The sequence below is a fragment of the Neomonachus schauinslandi genome, chromosome 3, assembly GCF_002201575.2.
Source record: "Neomonachus schauinslandi chromosome 3, ASM220157v2, whole genome shotgun sequence".
Classification (NCBI taxonomy): Eukaryota; Metazoa; Chordata; class Mammalia; order Carnivora; family Phocidae; genus Neomonachus; species Neomonachus schauinslandi.
In genome coordinates this window covers 132,589,000-132,610,873 of record NC_058405.1, presented here as the reverse complement: position 1 = coordinate 132,610,873, position 21,874 = coordinate 132,589,000, and the positions used below count along the sequence as shown (strand labels likewise).

General features: G+C 37.1%; 1 protein-coding gene across 5 annotated transcripts in view; it reads left to right on the top strand.

Annotated features, from left to right (window-relative positions):
- Positions 1–13,803, top strand: part of TLK1 (tousled like kinase 1) — a 203,894-nt gene extending 190,091 nt beyond the window's left edge. For 4 of the 5 annotated variants that reach the window (XM_044913672.1, XM_044913671.1, XM_021702848.1 and 1 more), the window contains 7 exons: positions 1,118–1,209; positions 1,294–1,383; positions 1,534–1,703; positions 1,981–2,116; positions 4,887–4,998; positions 5,866–5,973; positions 12,040–13,803. In XM_044913672.1, coding sequence (XP_044769607.1) covers positions 1,118–1,209; positions 1,294–1,383; positions 1,534–1,703; positions 1,981–2,116; positions 4,887–4,998; positions 5,866–5,973; positions 12,040–12,216 — 885 coding nt within the window. In that variant the 3' untranslated portion in view covers positions 12,217–13,803. The remainder of the gene's footprint in view (positions 1–1,117; positions 1,210–1,293; positions 1,384–1,533; positions 1,704–1,980; positions 2,117–4,886; positions 4,999–5,865; positions 5,974–12,039) is intronic. The other variant, XM_021702849.1, reaches the window with a different exon arrangement.
- Positions 13,804–21,874: the final 8,071 nt, after the last annotated feature.

Sequence of the window (21,874 nt, the reverse complement as noted above, 5' to 3'; positions counted from 1 at the left end):
TTCTTTTTTTTTTTTTTAATAAGGATTTTATTTATTTATTTGAGAGAGAGAGAATGAGAGACAGAGAGCATGAGAGGGAGGAGGGTCAGAGGGAGAAGCAGACTCCCTGCCGAGCAGGGAGCCCGATGCGGGACTCGATCCAGGGACTCCAGGATCATGACCTGAGCCAAAGGCAGTGGCTTAACCAACTGAGCCACCCAGGCGCCCGTGACAGTTTACCTTTCTTGTTTATTTTTAGGTTACCAGTTGATGGGGGGGAGTAGAGACTGGGGACCTTCTTTCTAATATGTAAATTTTCAGTGTTGTTTTTGTTTTGTTTTTTTTTAAAGGGGCTCCTTTGTCTGTAAATCACAGAACCAAAATTACTAGATCTCTCTTAAATGACATTCAAGTGGTTTTTTTTTAGATTTGTAAATTACCTGACACCTTAAAAGAATACTGATCATTCTTAATTTTTTTATGTAAGAAATAGGCTGATGATTCAGACAAACTAGTATAAAACCTCTGTTTTTGGGACAGCCAGTAAAAATTGAAGACAAGTTGGATATTAGAAGAGATTTTAAGGAATTATTATTGATGTAGATAGGTGTGATAATGATGTATGGTTATGTTTGAACAGTTTCATAATCAAAGTTTAGAGTTTAGAATTTTTTAAACAGTTGGAAATCGTTACGAACTTGTTTAAAGAAGTGGGGAGTTGCTAGGAAAGGTAGAGGAAAAAGTTTTGCTTTATCCAGCCCATAAAAAACACACTAAAGCCCTCTCTTTGTTGGCTGCTTACTGCTTTTGCCACTGTAGAGGAGCCAGATCCATATTAAAAAAAACAAATAACAGCTTTATTGTTTTATCTTGATTCAGTATATTGGCATTTATGAAACCTGGATGTGAAAATTCACATTAAAGTTTTCTCTGATGTATACGATGGAATTTGTATCTTGTTCCCAATAATAAATGTGTTGTTAAACTATATATAATCATAGCAGAGATGATCACCAAAAACTGTAGTGTATATTCTAATTTCATATTGCTATAAAAATTATCACCAAATTTGTTTTTTAAATCTCTTTAGCTATTCAGTTGGTCTTTGGTCCTAACTCTTCTATGCCTTGAATCCTAGGCTTTTGACCTCTATGAACAAAGATACGCTGCTGTGAAGATCCACCAGCTTAATAAAAGCTGGAGGGATGAGAAGAAGGAAAACTACCACAAGTAAATAGTAATACTTTCTGGTTTTTATCAAGTGAAAATACATTTAATAGTCATGGAGAATAAATATACTCTCTCTTCCTGTAGACATGCCTGCAGAGAGTATAGAATACACAAAGAACTGGATCACCCTAGGATAGTTAAACTCTATGATTATTTCTCCTTGGATACAGATACGTAAGTGAATATAAGGATTTATATTTAACAAAAATTTGTTTGCTTTTGCTTTCCTTATTCTGTAATGATGATATATTCTTCATTTCATCACTGTGATTAGGAATTATTGGATAATGTTTTAGGTCTAATTTTTTCTCTTCTTCATTGTAGGTTTTGTACAGTATTAGAGTACTGTGAAGGCAATGACTTGGATTTCTATCTGAAGCAACATAAATTAATGTCAGAGAAGGAAGCTAGGTCTATTGTAATGCAAATTGTAAATGCACTAAGATATCTCAATGAAATCAAACCCCCTATTATACATTATGATCTTAAGCCAGGTAATTAATAAAATTTGTCTAAATTTTTTAAGCTCTAAAGACTGTAGTTTTTAAAAGTCATATTAAGTTATCTGAAAACCTGCTTTTTGGTGCAGTTTATTAAAGTCAGTGGAATACTAGAAGAATTTAAAATGCCCATTGAATCACACTTTAAAATTATATTTTAAATTTACATTTTTTAAATATATATTTGTTCCCCCAATGTCAGCTAAAGTAGTAAATAAAATGTTTTTCATCTATGTATCATTAAAAAAAAAACTTTATATTTTGTTCTTAGGAAACATCCTTCTGGTAGATGGCACAGCATGTGGAGAAATCAAAATCACTGATTTTGGTCTATCCAAGATCATGGATGATGATAGCTATGGTGTAGATGGAATGGATCTAACTTCTCAAGGGGCAGGCACTTACTGGTAAATGTATAATTTAAAATATTGAAATTGTCTAGATTACTTTTTATGAGTTTAGTTTTTATTTTCATACATCTTTGAGATTACAGTGGTGAGGGTACTGATATGAAGTTTGAGTCAAGAGGGAGATGACTGTTGTCAGTCTTCTTTTCTCGTCGGATCTTAACTGTAAATATCAGCAAAGTGAAGGGAGAAGAACTTGGCATTGGCAAGTGACTTAAGTGTCTGTTAGCCAGGAACTCCTCACATGGAGAATCATGGATTTTCTTCTGTATGTTCAAGTGATGTTTATCATCACTAAAAATACTTGTATGAAGATCACATCCTGACTATTACAAGCAGTAGCCATAAGCATGAAGTCCTCTCTGTAGAGGTTCTGTGGTGGCAGTTTATATTGGAGATGGAGGTTTTGTTGATCATGCATGGGAAAGAAGTTTGGAATATTCTTAGTCTTTGGACTTGGCTCTCAGAAATCCCTTTTCATAACTTCATACATATAAACTCTAGATAGAACTGTAGATTCACAGGTCTAAGTCTGAATGAATGTCATTCCCTTCAGAGTACCTTTACATTTAAGAGTTCCCTCTTAAATGTAAAGTACCTAGGTTTTGACAAAAATCACTTGCAGTGTGAATTTTCAAACTTACTGTCAAATTCACTTGAAGTAGAGAATATAGACTATAAAATTTCAAAACAAACTTAGTTTAGCAGAAGGAGTAAGATTATAATTGGAGAGATAACTGTACTCAACTTTTTTGAACAAGATGGAGACTACAAACATAAATGTGACATTAGGGTTTCTGGAACAGTCTTCGCACAGCTTAGGCACATAATAACCAGTTCCACAAGATGCCCTTGGTCTGTATGAACTTTTCATGAACAGGGGTTAGTCATGTTCATGTGTTCTTTTAAAGCCATTTTACTTTCAAATTCTGCTTGTAGCATTTTCTAGGAATATGAGTAAGATAATAGATCATGGATTTTTCAGCCCATATTTAAAGAAAATTGTCATTCAAACTAGTAACCCCCTAAAAGTTGGTATCCTCAATCAGTAGTCTTCAGACTTTTAGCAACAAGTCTCCTTCATAGAGCTCTGGATTCCATGGAAGATAGCTTAAAATAATAGATCATCCTTCCTCTGCAGAGACTCCCACTATATTGTTTCCCTCGCACTCTGGTTTTGCTTGTGGAGGGCTGGGCAAGGAGATTAACCTCTGACAGGTGGGCTGGAGCATTTCCATGTAGCAACATGTTTTGAAAAATGGTTCGTTTCCTACAGTCATAGTAGCTTTTTTAGCTTTATATTTGGTAAAGTGGGATGTCCTGTACAATCTTGCAGGAATACATGTAAACTATTTGTCAGTATCACTTAGAAGAAAATCAGTTTTGTCCCTCATTCCGTCTCAGGTCTCAAATGCAGTCATTCACTAAATCCTGGTGGTCATTTCTTCCCAAATAGCTCTGGTGTCTTTCTTAAAATTCCTCTCCTTGCTTACAGCTTTTTGTCTCAAGAGACAGTGTAGCATAGTGTTTAAGAGCCATTCTTGTTTCATAAATCTACACAAAATATATACTTTTATTCATAAAACAAATCTGGCTTTTTACTTGATTTGGGGGGTAGGAAAGGATTTACATTACAAATGAGTTATTGGTCATCTTTGGTGGTTCTATTTCAAGAAGTTTTTTTTTTCTTTTTTTTTCTTTTAAGAAATCTGTGCATATCTTGCTGAAATTTAAATGATTTAAGCATAGTATAAAACTAAAGGAAAAGAATTAGATTCCCATTTAGCTGTATTATTCCTTTTCAGGATTTTATAGTTTATCTAAATTTTAGAGGTGGGAGATGCTTGCATCCCTGCTGGATCTTTTTATTTAAAACCTAAGGTGTGACAAATTTATTTTTACCTATCCCTTATATAAAATTATGAACTTACAAATAGCACTTAAAGGTAGAAAATGGTATTTTTTAATACTTAATATATTTCAGATGCTGCTAGGGTTCAAAAACTGCACAGTGAATGATAAGAGCTCCTTGAGCTGCTCACAGTTTAGAGTGATTTTAGTTTAATACCGTAATACAGGTACCATAATATCTGCTGGTTACATGGGGAAGAAGCAAAACTCAGCCTAGAGGGAACAGAGGTCCAGTCAGTCTTAATGAAGAAAAAAGGTACTCACCAAATGAATTAGGGTGGTTAAGGAAGGCATTAGAGATGATCATATTAAGCAGCATGCGGGGGCAGGGAGGTAGTGTGGGGAACCAAGTGAATGGTCTTTGCTGAGCCAGTTGCTTCTAGATTAGAATGGGTCTGTGTTACAAACAAGAGCTATGAGGGCTTACCTTGGCAGTGCATGATGTTGCAGTTTTCTAAACAGAAGAACCAGCTGGTCAGATATGTGTTTTAGGAAGAGAATTGCTTACACTTTGAACACAGGTGAAGGGGCATGGGAGATCATTTATAATTGCTTACTTAAATTAGAACATTATAATTTCTACTGTGATAATATATTACCTACAGAAATGAAAAATGTTAGTATATGTAATATACATACATAATACGTATGTGTTGCATACTTTATCACGAAGTTGTATGTTTTGGCTCTAGTGTCAAATGATACAAGGATGTAAATGCTGCAAAAGTTTGATTTTCATTCATGAAAGTCCTAAGGTTTTGTATATGAGTATTCTGAGTGTTCTGAAAGTATGTTTAGAAGGCTTAAATTACAGATTGTTAATAGTATCCTTTCCTCTTTTCTCCCCAAAAAACTGTAGGTATTTACCTCCCGAGTGTTTTGTAGTTGGAAAAGAACCACCAAAGATTTCCAACAAGGTTGATGTGTGGTCAGTCGGCGTCATTTTCTTTCAGTGTCTTTATGGTAGAAAGGTAAGTTAAAGTGTGCAAGATTCTGTTCTATGGAGAGAAGTTGAATTTTCCCTCTTAAATGTAAAGTTTAATTAACTTGAAGTCAGTGTAGATCCTTCTAAGGAAAGCCAGGCCTTTGTTCCTTGCTAAAATTTTCATGGATCAGATTATTTTAATGTCACAGCAGCTTTCTTGATCTGCTTTTTGCCCCCCCCCCCCCTTTAAATAAAAGAAGAAACTATCAATTGTGCTAACATTTTCTGCTCTTAGGGATACTCAAGCCAAAACACTTTACCTCTCCCACTCCTACCACCCCCCCCCCCAACATACTCAGGCCTGGGCATAGCATCCCCTTGTGCTTCCTCAGGGAAATTCCATCAAATTTAGTCTTAATTCTTCCCAAACCTCTTCCCACACCTCTCTTTATTTTGAAGTCAGAGCTATAAGCTGCCATAGATACCTTCCAACCCCTTCATCAGTGTGGAGAGAGGGGTTAAGGGACTTCAAGTTAGGAACAAACCCAGAGCTGTCAGTGAAGGAGTGTACCGTGTTCAAAGTATTTTATTCTTTGGAATTTTCACAGATGTTTCCACTGCTTCTTACTTTTTTAATCATATTTCCATTTTTTAAACAGTCGTAATAAATTTTTAAGATTTTTTTTGTCTTTTTATTTTATCTTAAATATGTTGCAACAGCATTATTTTCTGTGCTATTCGCTATGTTGAGGATTGGTTAGATGGGCTTACTCAGCCTTCTATCAGTTATAACCTTGTTTCCATGAGAATGCATCCCAAGTTACAAATAACTAAGATTTTTTAAACACAAATCATTTATATTTTGGATTCACTGATAATTACTCTGTTTTCTAAACTTTTTTTTTTTTTTAAGCCATTTGGTCACAATCAATCACAACAAGACATTCTTCAAGAAAATACAATATTAAAAGCCACAGAAGTCCAGTTCCCTGTAAAACCAGTTGTAAGCAGTGAAGCAAAGGTATTACATTTATGTAAATAGGTTTTGTGAAGTAATTTCGTAAATTGTGCTTAAAGTAAGTACAGTTGACTTTTGAACCACATGGGTTTGAACTGTACAGGCATTATTGTGAATTTTTTTTTTTTAACAGTACAATACTGTAAATGTATTTAAGATTTTCTTAACATTTTCCTTTCTCTAGTTTACTTTATTAAAAGAATACAGCATATAATACATATAACATAAAAGATATGTATTACTCGAATGTTTATGTTATTGGTAAGTCTTCCAGTCAACACTAGGCCATTTGTAGAGTTGTATTTGGATTTTCAACTGCGCCTTTAACCCCCCACATTGTTCAAGGGTCAGCTGTACTTATTAATAAGTAAAGTAAAAGGGATTGCTGCCACAGTAAAATCTGCCCATTAGGTCTTTGGTTTTCATCTTTTAAAGACCCAAATACACATCAGTTTGCTTTGAAAATTAGGGGAAAATCACAAGACCTTTATGTTTTATATATCAGCTTATGTTAATATTGAGATATTTAAGTATACAAGAAGTAAGAAAGTAGTAATAACTACTATTTAGTGATTATGTGCCAAGCATTGTGTTGATACTTTAACAGCCTTATGAGGTATAGATCAGTATCTTCATTATTCCCATTTTATAAGGAAGCCAATTAATCATATGAGCTAGTAAACAGCAGAGCTGTGGCCCAGTTTTCACTCTGGTAGACTCCAGAATTCACTGTTGACCTTATGCTACCCTACAGTAGCTCTTGAGAAAGCCTGACCTCTTCATCCCCTCTGCTTCCATGTAGCAGTCTATGAATCAATGACGAATGGCTTCCTGTAGTTCTAATCCATCTGTCTAGTAACATGGAATAGCATTTGTAATTAATAGCAAAATGTTTATGGTACTTATTATCTTTCCACTTTCATCCTCTTGGCCTTTTACATTTGTATTTTCACTCCTCCTTTGTTACACTCATCACAAAGCTCATTTCTCTGTGATCCCTGTTGGAATCGTCTCCTTTTTAAACCCTATGAAATTCCTAAGAAAAACACATGAAGTTCCCATTTTTTTCTGGTATGAATAGCCTAGGCCATAAAAATAATTCATAAGCAGGCATTATATAGTTTCTGTATTTTTAGAATATAGATAAGCACTGCAAGATATTGCCAGTGATTGAGGTCATAGTGACCTTCAGAATTGAAAATGTACTGGTTTTTGTGAATCGCAAATGGTCTGGTATTTCATTTTGTCTGTTATATCTTAATTGGCTTTAGCAAGTTATTTGGATGACTTTTAGAAGATATAAGAACATCACATATTTTTCGTAAGGTAAATATGGCTCCTTAAAAAGAACTTGACAATGCTACCATCTAAATTTTGTCTTCCTTTTCTATCTGCAGCATCAGTGGTAACAGAAACTAAGTAAATTAACTAACAGATATGACCAGGAATGAGTATATAGTGCCAAAAAGAAGTCCCATTTAGGCCTCTCTGGCTCTAGCCTTAAACTCTTCATAGGCACCACAATCACAGATCTGGGAGGCAGAGGGGCACATTGTTTTTTGTGGGGTTTTGTATGTGTTGTGTGTGTTGTTTTTTTTTCCCCCAGACCTCGTCCTTACAGAATACACCTTTACCAAGTACCTCCACTGACCTGGTGGTGTGGGCATCTTAAGTACATTTACTCCTTGTAGGCTTCCTCATCTCGCTGTCAGCAGGTTTTCATCTTCTCAGACTCTGCCTTTAACAAAATCAGTCACTCTTGATTTTTTTTTCCCCTCCATCTTAAATTTCAAAGACCACTCTGAAAATGATTAAGACCTAAGGATTCAGAAAGATTTTTGATAAATATTAGTAAGCTAACCAAGGAGAAGGATAAGAGCTAGGTTTGTTTTTAGAGAAAAAACTACTTATAATGAATTTCAAACGAAGAAGGTGTAAAATACTTTTTAATGTGATTAAGCTTTGATTTTAAAGTTATGTATCTTAGTTGTAGTTTTCCTGCAGTGCTTTTAATTGATGAATATATGTGGAAGTTAGGAATTTCAAGACAAGCTAAAGTTATTTCTACTGTAAATAAAGGAAATGATCAGTTAGCCCTTGCAAAAATTCGATATTATATATATTATTTATATATAGAGATAGAGTGAAAGAAGCCAGGCAAAAGAACATAAGCTGTAATTCCACTTAAGTAAAGTTCACTCAACTAGAGTAGATGTCAGGGTAGTGAGGATCCGGCTAGGTTGGGGGCAGAGCCAAAGCCTAGACAGGGGCAGGGCATGAAGAGATTTAGGAGGTTCTCATTCTGGTTGCCAGCTACATAGAGTTGCTTTGTGTGCTGTTAAGTACACTTACGATTTGTATACCATCTGTTAGATTTTTATTTTTTAATATAGAGTGAAGGACAATATGTTTGAGAAGGAAAAAAGATACCGATTATATTCCATTATTTAGTTTTTCCAGTAGTTACACACAATATCAACCTAAAAAAACCTCAGTAGAAGTAGCACTTCAGTGTTCCCTTCATCTTAAGAAATTCATTATGCTAAAAAGGCAAAAAAAAAATGGCATCATACCCTCTAGCCAAAGTACACAGACAGTAAAATGGAATGAGTGTGGGAGGGTTGTTTTAGCAGAAGAAAAATTCTAGGAGTCTGGAATTATATAAGGAGAACTGCAGCTTTCTGTAGTCAACATAGTATTTGGAAGTTCTTGCCAGAGCAGTTAGGCAAGAAACAGAAATAAAAGGCATCCAAGTTGGAAAGGAAGAAGTAAAAAGGTCACTATTTGCAAATGACATTATATATAGAAAACCCTAAAGACTGCGCCCAAAACTGATAGAACTAGTCAACAAATTGAGTAAAGTTGCAGGATACAAAAATCTGTTGCATTTCTATACACTAATAAACTATCAGAAATTAAAACAGTCCTATTTACAGTTGCATCAAAAAAAAAAAAAATACCTAGGAATAAATTAACCAAGGAGGTGAAAGATGTGTACTCTGAAAATTAAAACATTGTGAAAGGTATTGAAGATAATGCAAATAAATGGAAAGATATTCCTTGCTCATGAATTAGAAGAATATTAAAAAGTCTATACTACCCAAAAATTGAGTGCACTCCCTATCAAAATTCCAGTGGCATTTTTCACAAAAATGGATCACCCAATCCTAAAATTTGTATGAAACCACAAAAGACTCTGAATAGCAAAAGCAGTCTTGAGAAAGAACAACAAAGCTGGAAGCATCAAACTCCTTGATTTTGAACTATATTTCAAAGCTGTAGCAATCAAAACAGTATGATATTGGCATAAAAACAGACAACTGAGAACAGAATAGAGAGCCCAGAAACAAACCCATGCATAGATGGTTGATTACAACAAAAGAGCCAAAATTATAGAGTGGAAAAAGGACAGTCTCTTCAATAAATGATGTTGGGAAAACTGGACCACTGTCTTAAACCATACACGAAAATAAACTAAAATGGATGAAAGTCTTGAATGTAAGACCTGAAGCCAATAAAGTGGAAGAAAATGTAGCCATTAAGCTCTTTGACATCAGTCTTGGTGAGGATTTGTGGATCTGACACCAAAAGCAAAAATAGACAAGTGGGACTACATCAAATGAAAAACCACCTGCCCAGCAAAAGAAACCATCAAAAAAATGAAAGGGCAACCTACCAAATGGGAGAAAATATTTGCAAATCATAGCTGATAAGGGGTTAATATTTAAAATATATAAAGAGCTTGTACAACTCCATCGCAGAAAAACAATCAAGGGGCACCTGGATGGCTCAGTTGGTTAAGTTTCTGACTCTTCATCTCAGCTCAGGTCCTCATCCTCAGGGTCATTGGTTCAAGCCTCACGTTGGGCTCCACACTGGGCATGGAGCCTACTTTAAAAAAGAAAGAAAAGAAAATCTGATTTAAAAATGAGCAGAGTATCTGAATAGACACTTCTCCAAAGACAAATATGGCCAACAGGTACATGAAAAGGTGCTCATCGTCACTAATTAGGGAAATGCAAATCAAAATCATAGTGAGGGGGCACCTGGCTGGCTCAGTTGGTAGAGCACACAACTCTAAATCTCAGGGCTGCGAGTTTAAGCCCCATGTTAGGTGTGGAGCCTACTTTAAAAAAATAAAAACCACAGTGAGATACCATTTCATACCTGTTAGAATGACTATTTAAAATAATAATAGGGGCGCCTGGGTGGCTCAGTTGTTAAGCATCTGCCTTCGGCTCAGGTCATGATCCCGGGGTATTGGGATCGAACCCCGCATCGGGCTCCCTGCTCCACTGGAAGCCTGCTTCTCCCTCTCCCACTCTCCCTGCTTGTGTTCCCTCTCTCGCTGTGTCTCTCTGTCAAATAAATAAAATCTTTAAAAAAAATAATAAAAAATAAAATAATAATAAAGATAAGAAATAAGTGTTGGCAAGGATGTGGAGAACAGGGAACCCTTGTGCACTGTTGGTAGGAATGTGAATTGGTATGGCCACAGTGGAAAACAATATGGAGGTTCCTCAAAAAATTAAAAATTTAACTACCCTATGATCAGTAATTCTGCTTCTGTGTATTTATCCAAGAAAAGGAAAACACTAATTGGAAAACATACCTGCAATGAACACACCAGGTTCATTGCAGCATTATTTACAATAGCCAAGTCTACGGCCATACCACCCTGAACACGCCCGATCTCATCTGATCTCAGAAGCTAAGCAGGGTTGGGCCTGGTTAGTACCTGGATGGGAGACAATAACGAAGACATGGCAACAACTAAGTGTCCATCAGTGGATGAATGGCTCAAGAAAATGTGTATATATACAATGGAACATTATTCAGCCATGAGAAAGAAGGGTATCTTGCCAGTTGCAACAACATGGATAGACCTTGAGCACATTACGCTAAGTGAGATAAGTCAGAGAAAGATACCATATGATCTCACCTGTATGTAGAATCTTATTAAAAAAGAAAAAAAAAAAAAACCCAGGTTCATGAATACAGAGAACAGACTAGTGGGCATCAGGGGGTGGGAGATGAGCGAAATGGACAAAGAGGGTAAAAGGTACAAGCTTCCAGTTATAAAATAAATCATAGGGAGGTAATGTACAGTATGGTGACTATAATTGGTAATACTATATATTTGAAAGTTGCTATGAATAGATCTTAAAATTTATCAAAAGAAAAAATTTTTTGTAACAGTGGTGATATTAACTTATAAATAATAAGATATCAGTACAAATATCTAAGTTGTACACCTAAAACTAACAATGTTATATGTCAGTTATACTTCAGTTTTTTAAAAATAATTACCATGTCATCCAGCAAGTCCAGGGATCAAACAGGTATTTATATGCCATTGCTCACAGCAGCATTATTCATAGTAGCCAAAAGGTAGAAGCAATGCAAATGTCCATCAACAGATAAATGGATAAACAAAATGTGTTATATACATGAAATGGAGTATTATTCAGCCTTAAAAAGAAACGAAATTCTGATGCATGCGACTACATGGATGGCTATTAAACATTATGCTAAGTAAAATAAGTTATACACAAAAGGACAAATATTGTATGATTCCACTTACAGAATAGTGGTTACCAAGTGCTGGTTGAAGGATGAGTGAGGAGTTGTTTAATGGGTACAGAATTTCAGCTTTTGTTTTGGATATTGGATAAGCTTTGGATGATGAAAATGATGTGGAGATGGATAATCTTGATGTTTCACAACAAGGTGAATGTACTTAAAATGTCACTGAATTGTACACTCAAAAAGAAGTAAAATGCTAATTTTTATTCTTGGAATAAAATTTTTTAAAAATGAGATGCACCTTTCCTTAATGCACCTTAAATGGTAGCAGTAATCATTTAGACTATAAAGTGAAAAACTAAGGGCTGTGAGTTGAGTTGAATTTGGAGTAAGAACTTTATTGCTACAGAATTTTAAAAGATTTGAATGCTAATGAAATGAAATATACTTATTATCTTAAATGTATTCATCCTTCTACGGGAGTCAGCTGACTGATGTTTAGAAGGGGCAAAAATTTTAATTTCTGAACTTTTCCTTTTTAAGGCCTTTATAAGACGCTGTCTGGCCTACCGAAAAGAAGATCGGTTTGATGTGCACCAACTGGCAAATGACCCATACCTTCTCCCGCATATGAGAAGATCAAATTCTTCAGGAAACTTACACATGGCTGGGCTTACAGCATCCCCTACACCCCCTTCTTCAAGCATAATTACTTACTGATTTTCCTCCAAAATTGGCATGATATCTTTGAATTGCTTCCAGATACACACTTGAGTTTGAGAGCATTTGATTGTTTTCTGTTGTTTCCTTTTTCACACAGGACATGGTTGAAAACTATTTGTGAACTGAAGTTCTTCATAGCGTCATTTGTATGAGAGTGGATCATGGACAATGAATAAAATGTACACTTTTGACTATGACCTTGAACAGTGAAGGATGACTGACTGCCTGTTGCACAGAAACAGGAATACCATGTTAAGAAAAATTGTTTGGGGGAACACTGTAAATAACGTTTATAATACTTAAATACATTTGGTTGTTTAACTAGAGAGTTCTAATATGAAGGGTAGTTTTTCATTATTTAAAAACACATGGAAAAAATATTTCTAACACAAGAACTATAGTGCCTGGATACATTCTTCAGCATTCAGCAGTTAATCTGCTGAAACCAAAGTAAGAACTGAATGACATTTGTGTTTTATAGAATGTGAGAGTTAGAATCTTTGGACTTTTGGACAGTTAGATTTTGTCACTTGCCTATTCTGGCTTTTACCAAGTTGTACCTCAAAACTGCGTGTCCGTTTGTTTTTTTTTTTTTCCCACTAGTCATATTAACAGGAGAGCTGTTATTTCTAGATACTTTACACCTTTGACAAATGAGCTGCTTGTTTTAAAAATCAGTTGAATTCACTAAATATCTCTGGTGTTTTCAACATGTTTGAATTAAGATATTTTCCCTTTGTTACCAGGCCTTGTTCATAAACAAGTGACAGTATGTAACCAAATGCAGATCAGACCAGTTCTATGCAGGATAATGATAAATTCCCTTCTAGCTCTATTGTAAATTGTTGTACAGATGTTGTATTACAGTTACCAGTTTCAGCAGCTTATTCTTGTACAAATGTTTAAAAATATGGCTTTTCTAATTGGATATTGTATTTTTTTTAAGTCTTCTTGAAGGCGCTTTAATTGCTGCTAAATGATGTTGCTTCTTTGCTAAAAAAATCTAATGACCTCCTTAAAGGTGCAAGTTGACTGTACATATGTCATAGAGAGATATTAAAGGCTGGCATTAATTAACAATCAAGGCATGTAAAAATGATCCATCTTGGACATATAGGGTTCACTAAATCAGATTCTTGGGTTCTAGGGCTGGGGAGCACATAGATAACTAGATTTATAAATTGTTCATGTTTATCCTACATTTCTAGAAGGTTCTTGCCAGAAAGGTGAGACGGTCCCCATAAATAAGTTTCTTGTGGTTTGTACAGATTTGTTAAAATGTGAACATTTTCTAACTGCCTTGTATGGTAGAAACCATTATTTTTCAGGATGTTATATTTTACTCCTGTAAGAATTATTTGTCACATTCATAATGCTGATACTTACATGTAAGTTGTCCATGTTGCCGAAAAAGGAGGTGATAACCACAGATTCTCCTTAATATTGTACAGTTAAACTGTGGCTCTTATTTCTCATGTTGCAAGCCATTTTGTTTCATTGTACATATAGACACATTGTCTCTTTAAGATGCTGCTGAAATTGTAGAGAATGTAGCCAAAACAGTAATAAACAATGACAATTAAAATTTAAGGACTATGAAAATTACATTTCAAGGGAGCTTTGAAGATTTAGGATATTGACTGACTAGGCTCCTTAAGAATCAGCTCCATAAATTCTGTAAGTATACTTCAAGACAGGTATCAAGTGCTTCAAGCTGTTAAAGTAAACCTCTAATAGTCATTATCACTGGGTAAGTAACACACAGCGCTGTGAGGAGTGGCCTCAGGGCTATACCTGCTCTTCTGTAGATTAAGATAGAAATCCTGTTTTTCAACAATATTGATATGGTAATGAAATGTTAGCATTAATTGAGTGCTTTAGGTGCTGCCTACAAATTTTTCAGTTTTGTTTGAGTTTTCATCTTTACAAATCATTAAGTACTGTGTTCATATAGTACTTGTCATTTAAAGTCCTGCATTAAAAGAAAATGCTCAGTTTTTAAAAATTTCAGTGAGATACACAGTGGACATGTACATCTAACACTAGGTGGAATAAGTGGTGTAGACTAAGTCACTGCGTTACCATACTCTTTTCAAATGAATGAAAATGACTGCTAGTGTGGAAATGCCGGAAAACAAGCCACAGCAGGAAACTGCTTCCCTGGTTTCCAAAGATGTATACGAGGTAAATCAACTTAGACACCTACGTTTTCCCCAGTAAATGCTATAGACTTTGGGTCATAGGCCACTAACCCAACAGGTACAAGATGACTAACGGAGCCAAACTGAATTATTTACTGCTCCCTTCACATGGGAAATGGGGGTCTATTGCTGAATAATTTCAGTCACTGGCTATCTTTGGCTCTAATATCTTCTGAAGCTTACATTGGTTTTGGTCTCCTGAATTCTGTCCTCAGAATTAAAGCATGTCTTCTTTCACTAAGACATGAGCCAACGGTCTCCCTTTAGGAATCAGCACGGATGCAAGGTAAAATATACAGTTTTTGCATATAATTTAAACATCTTTCTTTAAGGTGATTTAGCTGTAGTGTATGCATGTTGAGAGGACGTGTAGAAACCACTCTAGTAATTTATAAGTCGGGAGTTGAGTAGATTTTTGGGTTTTGTTTTTCAAAAGTAGAGTCAGGTTTATTTTCTGTCATCCTCTTCTGCTAACAAAACTCTTTCAGTTTAAATGGTACATAAAATGTGAACACATATTCTACAATACCTTATAACATGAAGCCAAAATGATGGAGAGTTTCAGCGAAACATTTAAAGACTATATTGTTTGTTTTGCTGTTCATTAACTTATTAAATACAATGTTGATTGGCATGAGATGTTATTAGCTATGTTTTAGTGCTAATTGTAGACAGCAGTCCTTTTAGCTTAAGAATTTAATTACGTTGCTGTTTGAAATGTGAAAAATTTAGCCTTATACCTTGATACCGACAGGTCTTTCTCCAATCCCACTTTAAATTTTGACATGTTATCTGATCATTAAGTACAACTGAACTTAATGTTCTGAAGGCTTAATATAATTCAAAAAGTGCTTTAGCAGCTAATTTTTAAGATTCAGCTGGGAAGATGGTGTTATACAAAGATCCTGAATTCATCCCCTCCCATGAGCATTCCAAGTCTACTGCTACATATGGACCATTTCCCTCTGAAAAAGGTCTGAAAACTAGATGAACTGCTCTCTACAACAAAAGATATAAAGGACCACATTGTGACGGGTAGGAGAGGCAGAGACAGTCTCAAAATAAAACAAACCCAGTGTGGCAACATTTTAGGGAGAGATCGCACTAGAGTGGTGCTTCTTCAGGAGGAGCAAAGGCTTGGTGTCCTACATTGGGCACTCCAGACCCTGGGGTCTGCATCTGAGAGACAAGCCACCAGAACATTTGGCCCGGAAAACCAACAGGGCTGACCTGTAGGAGATGCCAAAGTGCTACAGGAAACAAAATCACTGCTTAGAGGGCTTGCATGTAATTTGGCTCGCCCTGAAACCCAGTGAAAAAAGAGCAGCTTGAAAAGCACTTAGCAGTAACCCACAAGCAGAAAAGGATATCGCAGGTGCAGAGGTCTTCCCTGAGGAACAAGTGGTTCAAGCCCACTGGGCATGCCCTCCCTGTCCTTGGAATCTGCACCAGGAAGATAATCCCCCATAACATCTGGCTTTGCAAATCAGCTGGATTTAACTGGGGGGGAGAGAGGAAACCAAGTCCCTGCTCTTAAAGGGCCAGTGCGCTGTAACAGTCCAAGACCCAGCACAGAAGCAGCATATTGAAAGCGCCTGGGTTAGGAGGGGTTCTGTGGTCTAATGGCTAGTAGTATGGACTCTGAAAAGCACCTAGGTTATTATACATGAAGGAGATTTATTGACTAATTTTAAGGCAAGTGACGGACACAGATCCGTAGGAACTTTCTCCTGAAAGGGCAGCACTGATGGGCACAGTTTTTCTTGCCCAATCGTCATTCCCCTGTAGATCTGACCCACCCAGCCCACCTCTCAGTAGGCGCCCCTCCAAAGTAGCTATCACCTCACCACAGCTGGTAGTAAGCCTTGGTCAGGACTGGCTCCCTTTTAAAGTACCTCTGGCCCCAGAGATGGAGGCAGCCCTGCCTATCAGCACATCTACAAAAATCACTGCAGGGCCTTGCAACCACCCTCACTGGGAGTTAGCCTCACCCCTCAGCATGCCCACAGAAGTCAGTGTAGTCACACCTGAAGGGTACATGCAGCCCCTCCCACAGGGGAGACCTCTAAAGCCACTCATTCTGGTAACCATGGGGAATTGTGTTTCCGGAGCTGACGGGACACCAACATGTGGATACCTCCCAAACCAGAACATGGAGCAGACCTATGGTAGTACATAGAAACAAACACAGCCAGACAAAAGGAAACCGACAGGTACGGTCCAAATGTAAGAACAAGACAAAAACCTCAAAAAGTTAAAATGGAGATAAGCAATCTACCTGATAAAGTAATGGTCATAAAGGCGCTCACAGAACTTGGAAGAGTAGATGAACTCAGAATTTCAACAAAGGGGTAAAAAATACTTTAAAAGAATGAGCTGAAGAATACAATAACTGAAATGAAAAACACTAGGGGCAATCAACAATAACAATAACAATAACCTGGCAAGGTTATCATTCAGAATTGAGGTGAATTTGAGTCTTGAGACAAGACTCAAAAGAGTTTAACACCACTAATTGGCCTTCAAAGAAATGCTAAATGGAAAGAAAATGCAATAAGAAGAAAATTATGAAAAATTTCACTAGTAAAAGCAAACTCCTAGTAAAGGTAGTAGATCACTTATAAACCTAGGATAAAGCTTAAAAGTAAAATCAACTATATCTAAAACAGTTAAGAGACAAAGGATGTAAAATGTCAAATTATGGGGGTGGGGGGAGTAAAAAAGACACTTCTAAAATGTGTCCAATCTTGAACATCTATCAACTTTAAATAGACTGCTATATACATAGGGTGCTATATAGGAACCCCATGGTACCACAAACCAAAATCTGATAGATTTAAAAAAAAAAAAAATCCAAGCATAAGAAAAAATCAGCAAATAACAAGAGAAGAACAGAGAACTACAAAAACCAGAAAGCAATTAGCAAAAATGGTAATAAGTACATAACTACCAATAATTACTTTAAATGTAAATGGACTAAATGCTCCAAAGACATGAGACTGCATGGATTAAAAAAAGAAAAAAAAAAACAAGACCCATTTATATGCTGCCTACAAGAGATGTACTTCAAATCCTAAAGGCAGAAACCAAAAGTAAAGGGGTGGAGAAAGATATTTCATGCAAATGGAAGCAAAAAAAAAAAAAAAAAAAGGCCAGGATAGCAAAACTTACACTACATGAAGTAGACAAATATGAAAAGACATAAAAGGAGAAACTGATAGTAATATAATAGTAAGGGACTCTGACACCCCCCTCACATCAATGGATAGATCATCCAGACAGACAAATCAATAAGGAAAGAGTAAATGATAAATTAGATCAGATGGACTTTACAGACATTACAGAACATTCAATTTGAAAACAGCAGACTACATTCTTTTCAAGTGCATATGAAACATTCTCCAGGATAGATCACATGTTAGGTTACAAAACAAGTCTCAATAAATGTAAGAAGTTGAAATCATATCAAGCATCTTCTCCAACCATAATGGTATGAAAATAGAAATCAAAGAAAAACGGGGGGAAAAAAAACAAAACACAACCTCATGGAGGCTAAAAATGCTACTAAACAACCAGTGGGTCAATGAAGATACCAAAGAGTAAATTTAAAAAAACTGAGACAAAATACAAATTCCAAAATATTTGGGACACAATAAATGCTGTTCTAGGAGGGAAGTTTATAGTGATAGACCTATCTCAAGAAACAAGATTCTCAAATGATCTAACCTTATCCCAAAAGGAACAGAAAACAAAACAAGCCTATAGTTGAAGGCAGGAAGTAATAAAAACCAGAAAGAGTTTGAGAATCTCCTTTTGCTCCCAGAACATGCCTGAGATTGAAACTCAGATCAATCAGGGTTTCAGTCTCCTGCTTGGCACCGTAGCTTAACCTGTGGTCTCTTCAGAATGCCCAAAGCCTTGTTTCCTATCACCTTAGACTGCAGACCATTCTAGAAAAGCCTATGGGAGAGTAGCATTTAAATAAAGGGGGGGAAAGTATTTCTTTGTTTCAGTGTTGGAAGATTTTTGTTGTTATTCTCCCTTGTTCCTGAATCCTATTCTGATCCTCAACCACATTTACAGCAATATAATTAGTGTTAAAGTAAGGTGTTACCCATCAAGAAATTGCCAGTCTTTATAGTTGAATAAATAACAACTGTGTAATGTTAAAAAATTAAAAATAAAATAAAAATCAATGTGGAAATAAGTGAAATAGAGAAGAAAAGGACAATATAAAAGATGAAACTAAGAGTTCTTAAAAAAATAGGACATAAATGTTTAGGCAGATTTATCAAGAAAATGGATTCAAAATCAGATGAAAGAGCAGTTATAACCAACTCCACAGAAAGGATTATAAGAGACTACTATAAACAATTATAGGCCGACAGTTTTACAACCTAGAAGACACGGATAAATTCCTAGAAACATACCATCTTCCAAGACTGAAATCAGGAAGACAAAATGAGTGAACAGGCTAATTACTAGGATATTGAATCAGCAGTCAAAAACCTCCCAACAAACAAAAGTCCGGGACCAGACAGCTTCAGAGGTGAATTCTACCAAACATTTGAGAAACAGTTAATACCTATCCTCAAACTATTCCAAAAATTAGAAGAGGAAGAAAACAGATTCTATGAGCCAAGCATTACCATGATATCAAAAGAAGACAAACTACAAAAAAGAAAATTATAGACCAGTATTCCTGATAAACACAATTGCAAAATTCTCAACAAAATACTAGTAAATTAGACTCAACAAAAAATTAAAAGGATCATTCACCACAATCAAGTGGCATTTATTCCATGGATGCAAGGATGATTCAATGTCTGCCAATCAATCAGTGTGATACACCACATTAACAAAGTGAAGGATAAAAATCATTTGATTATCTCAATAGATGCAGGAAAAGCATTTGACAAAATTCAACATCCATTCGTGATAAAACCTCTCAGCAAAGTGGGTACAGGTGGAACATATCTTAATATAATAAAGGCCATATATATAAAAACCCATAGCTAACATCATACACAATAGTGAAAAGTGGGAAGACCAGGAAGAAGACAAGGAAGCCCACTCTCACCACATTCATTCAACATAGTATTGAAAGTCCTACTCAAAACAATCAGACAAGAAAAATAAGACATCCAAATTGGTAAGGAAGAAGTTAAACTGTCACTATTTGCAGATGACATGATAGTATATATACAAAACTCTCAATACTCCACCAAAAACTACTAGAACTAATAAATGAATTCAGTAAAGTTGCAGGATACAAAATTAATACACAGAAATTGCTTGTGTTTCTATACACTAAACTAGCAAAAAGAAATTAAGAAAAAAATTTCACCAAAAATAATAAAATGCATAGGAATAAATTTAACCAAGGAAGGGAAACGTACTCTGAAAACTAACACACACTGATAACACAAATGGAAAAATAGCCCTTGCCCAGGGATTGGAAGATTTAATATTGTTAAAATGTCCACACTACACAAAGCAACCCACAGATTCAGTGCAATCCCTATCAAAATACAAATAGCTTTTTTAACAGGACTAGAACAAACAATCCTAAAATTTGTAAAGAACCACAAAAGATCCCAAATAACCAAAGCAATCTTGAGGGGAAAAAAAAAGAAAAAAAGCTGAAGATATCACATTCCCAGATTCCAAACTCTACTACAAAGCAATTCAAATCAAAACAGTGTGGTACTGGCCCCCAAATAGCACACAAATCAGAGGGACAGAGTAGAGAGCCCAGAAATAAAGCCACACTTATATGCTTGATTCATCGACAACAGAAGAGGCAAGAATATAAAACGGGGAAAAGATACTCTCTCCAATGAATGGTATTGGGAAAACTGGCTAGCTACATGCAAAAGAATGAAACTCTACCACTTTCTCACACCATATGTAAAAATAATCTCGGGACGCCTGGGTGGCTCAGTCGGTTGAGCGTCTGCCTTCGGCTCAGGTCACGATCCTGGGGTCCTGGGATCGAGCCCCGCATCGGGCTCCCTGCTCGGCGGGGAGCCTGCTTCTCCCTCTGCCTGCCACTCCCCCTGCTTGTGTTCCCTCTCTCTTGCTCTCTCTCAAATAAATAAATAAAATGGTTTTTGAAATTTTTTTTTAATTTTAAAAAGGAATTTTATTAGTGCCAGGGAAACCCATTTATTTAAAGAGTTTCATTTTCAGGGGTGCCCAGGTGGCTCAGTCGATTAAGCGTCTGCCTTCGGCTCAGGTCACGATCCCGGGATCCTGGGATCGAGCCCCGCATTGGGCTCCCTGCTCCGCGGGAGGCCTGCTTCTCCCTCTGCCTGCCGCCCCCACCCCACTTGTGCTCTCTCTCTCTCTCTGAAAAATAATCTTTAAAAAAGTCTCAAGATGGATTAAAGACCTGGAATTATGGTCCAAGAAGGCAATGTAGGAAGACTCTGAATTTACCTCCTCCATGGATACACCAAATCTGTATGTATTTACAAGCAGTTTCTCCTGGATCAGAACTGGGGGCTGACTGGGCCACAGCTGCACAACAAAAGACAGCATGGAGAAGAGCAGGAGAGATGGAGACTTGGTAGCAAAGAGAACCCCCGCATCCCGTGCTGCCAGCTCTAGTCGGGAGGGACGGTACTGAGGGACTAAGCAGATTCACTCCAGGGCACCGAAAAAAAAAAAAAAGGCAGTGGTTTAAAAGAGCAACTAGTATAGAAAAGATCCAGCCCGAAACTCCACAAAATAGTGCAAGAGCCACTGGGACTTTCTCCAGGCCAGAGACACTGGCAAGTGCCACGGTTTACATACCCCCCCAACTTGCTAGCACAGAGGGGAGCAGGGTCCACACCATAGCCGGGCCCCTAGCCCACACAGCGCCAGATGGCCTTGGGGCTCAGAAAAAAACCCATGGCTTAAAACAGGAAATAGGGTAGATAGGAACTAACCCTAGGACACTGCCAAATGGCAGGGGATCTGCCGGAGCACTCTCTGGGTCTCGGGCTGGTGAGCACCACTGTTTACACTGTCACCTTGATAACATGGACAAGAGCAGGTTCCTGGTGCCCAACCATCCTAATGCTTCAGTGAGCCCTGGGCCCCGAGCCCACACCAGTACCAGCCATCACACCAAGGCGGCCCAGCGCAGCACACGGCAGGCCACCCCTGGTCAGTGCTCACCACGCTCCCACCCACTGTGCCGAGGTGACGCAGGAGCGAGGCACTCTGAAATACTCCTAGCTTGCACCACGTTGGCCTCAGAGGCCTTGCTAGGCACCCCCTATTCAGAGCCCTGGGGGCACTCCTGACTCACAGCTGCTTTGGCTCGAGCCCCCCTGCCAGGACACCCTCTGTGCACAGTATCCTGGAACCCTCCTGACCCATGCCCACCTCAGGTATGGCTATCCTACTAGGCACCCTCTGTGCAGAGAGCCCAGGACTCCCCTGGCCCACAGCCATGTCAGCTC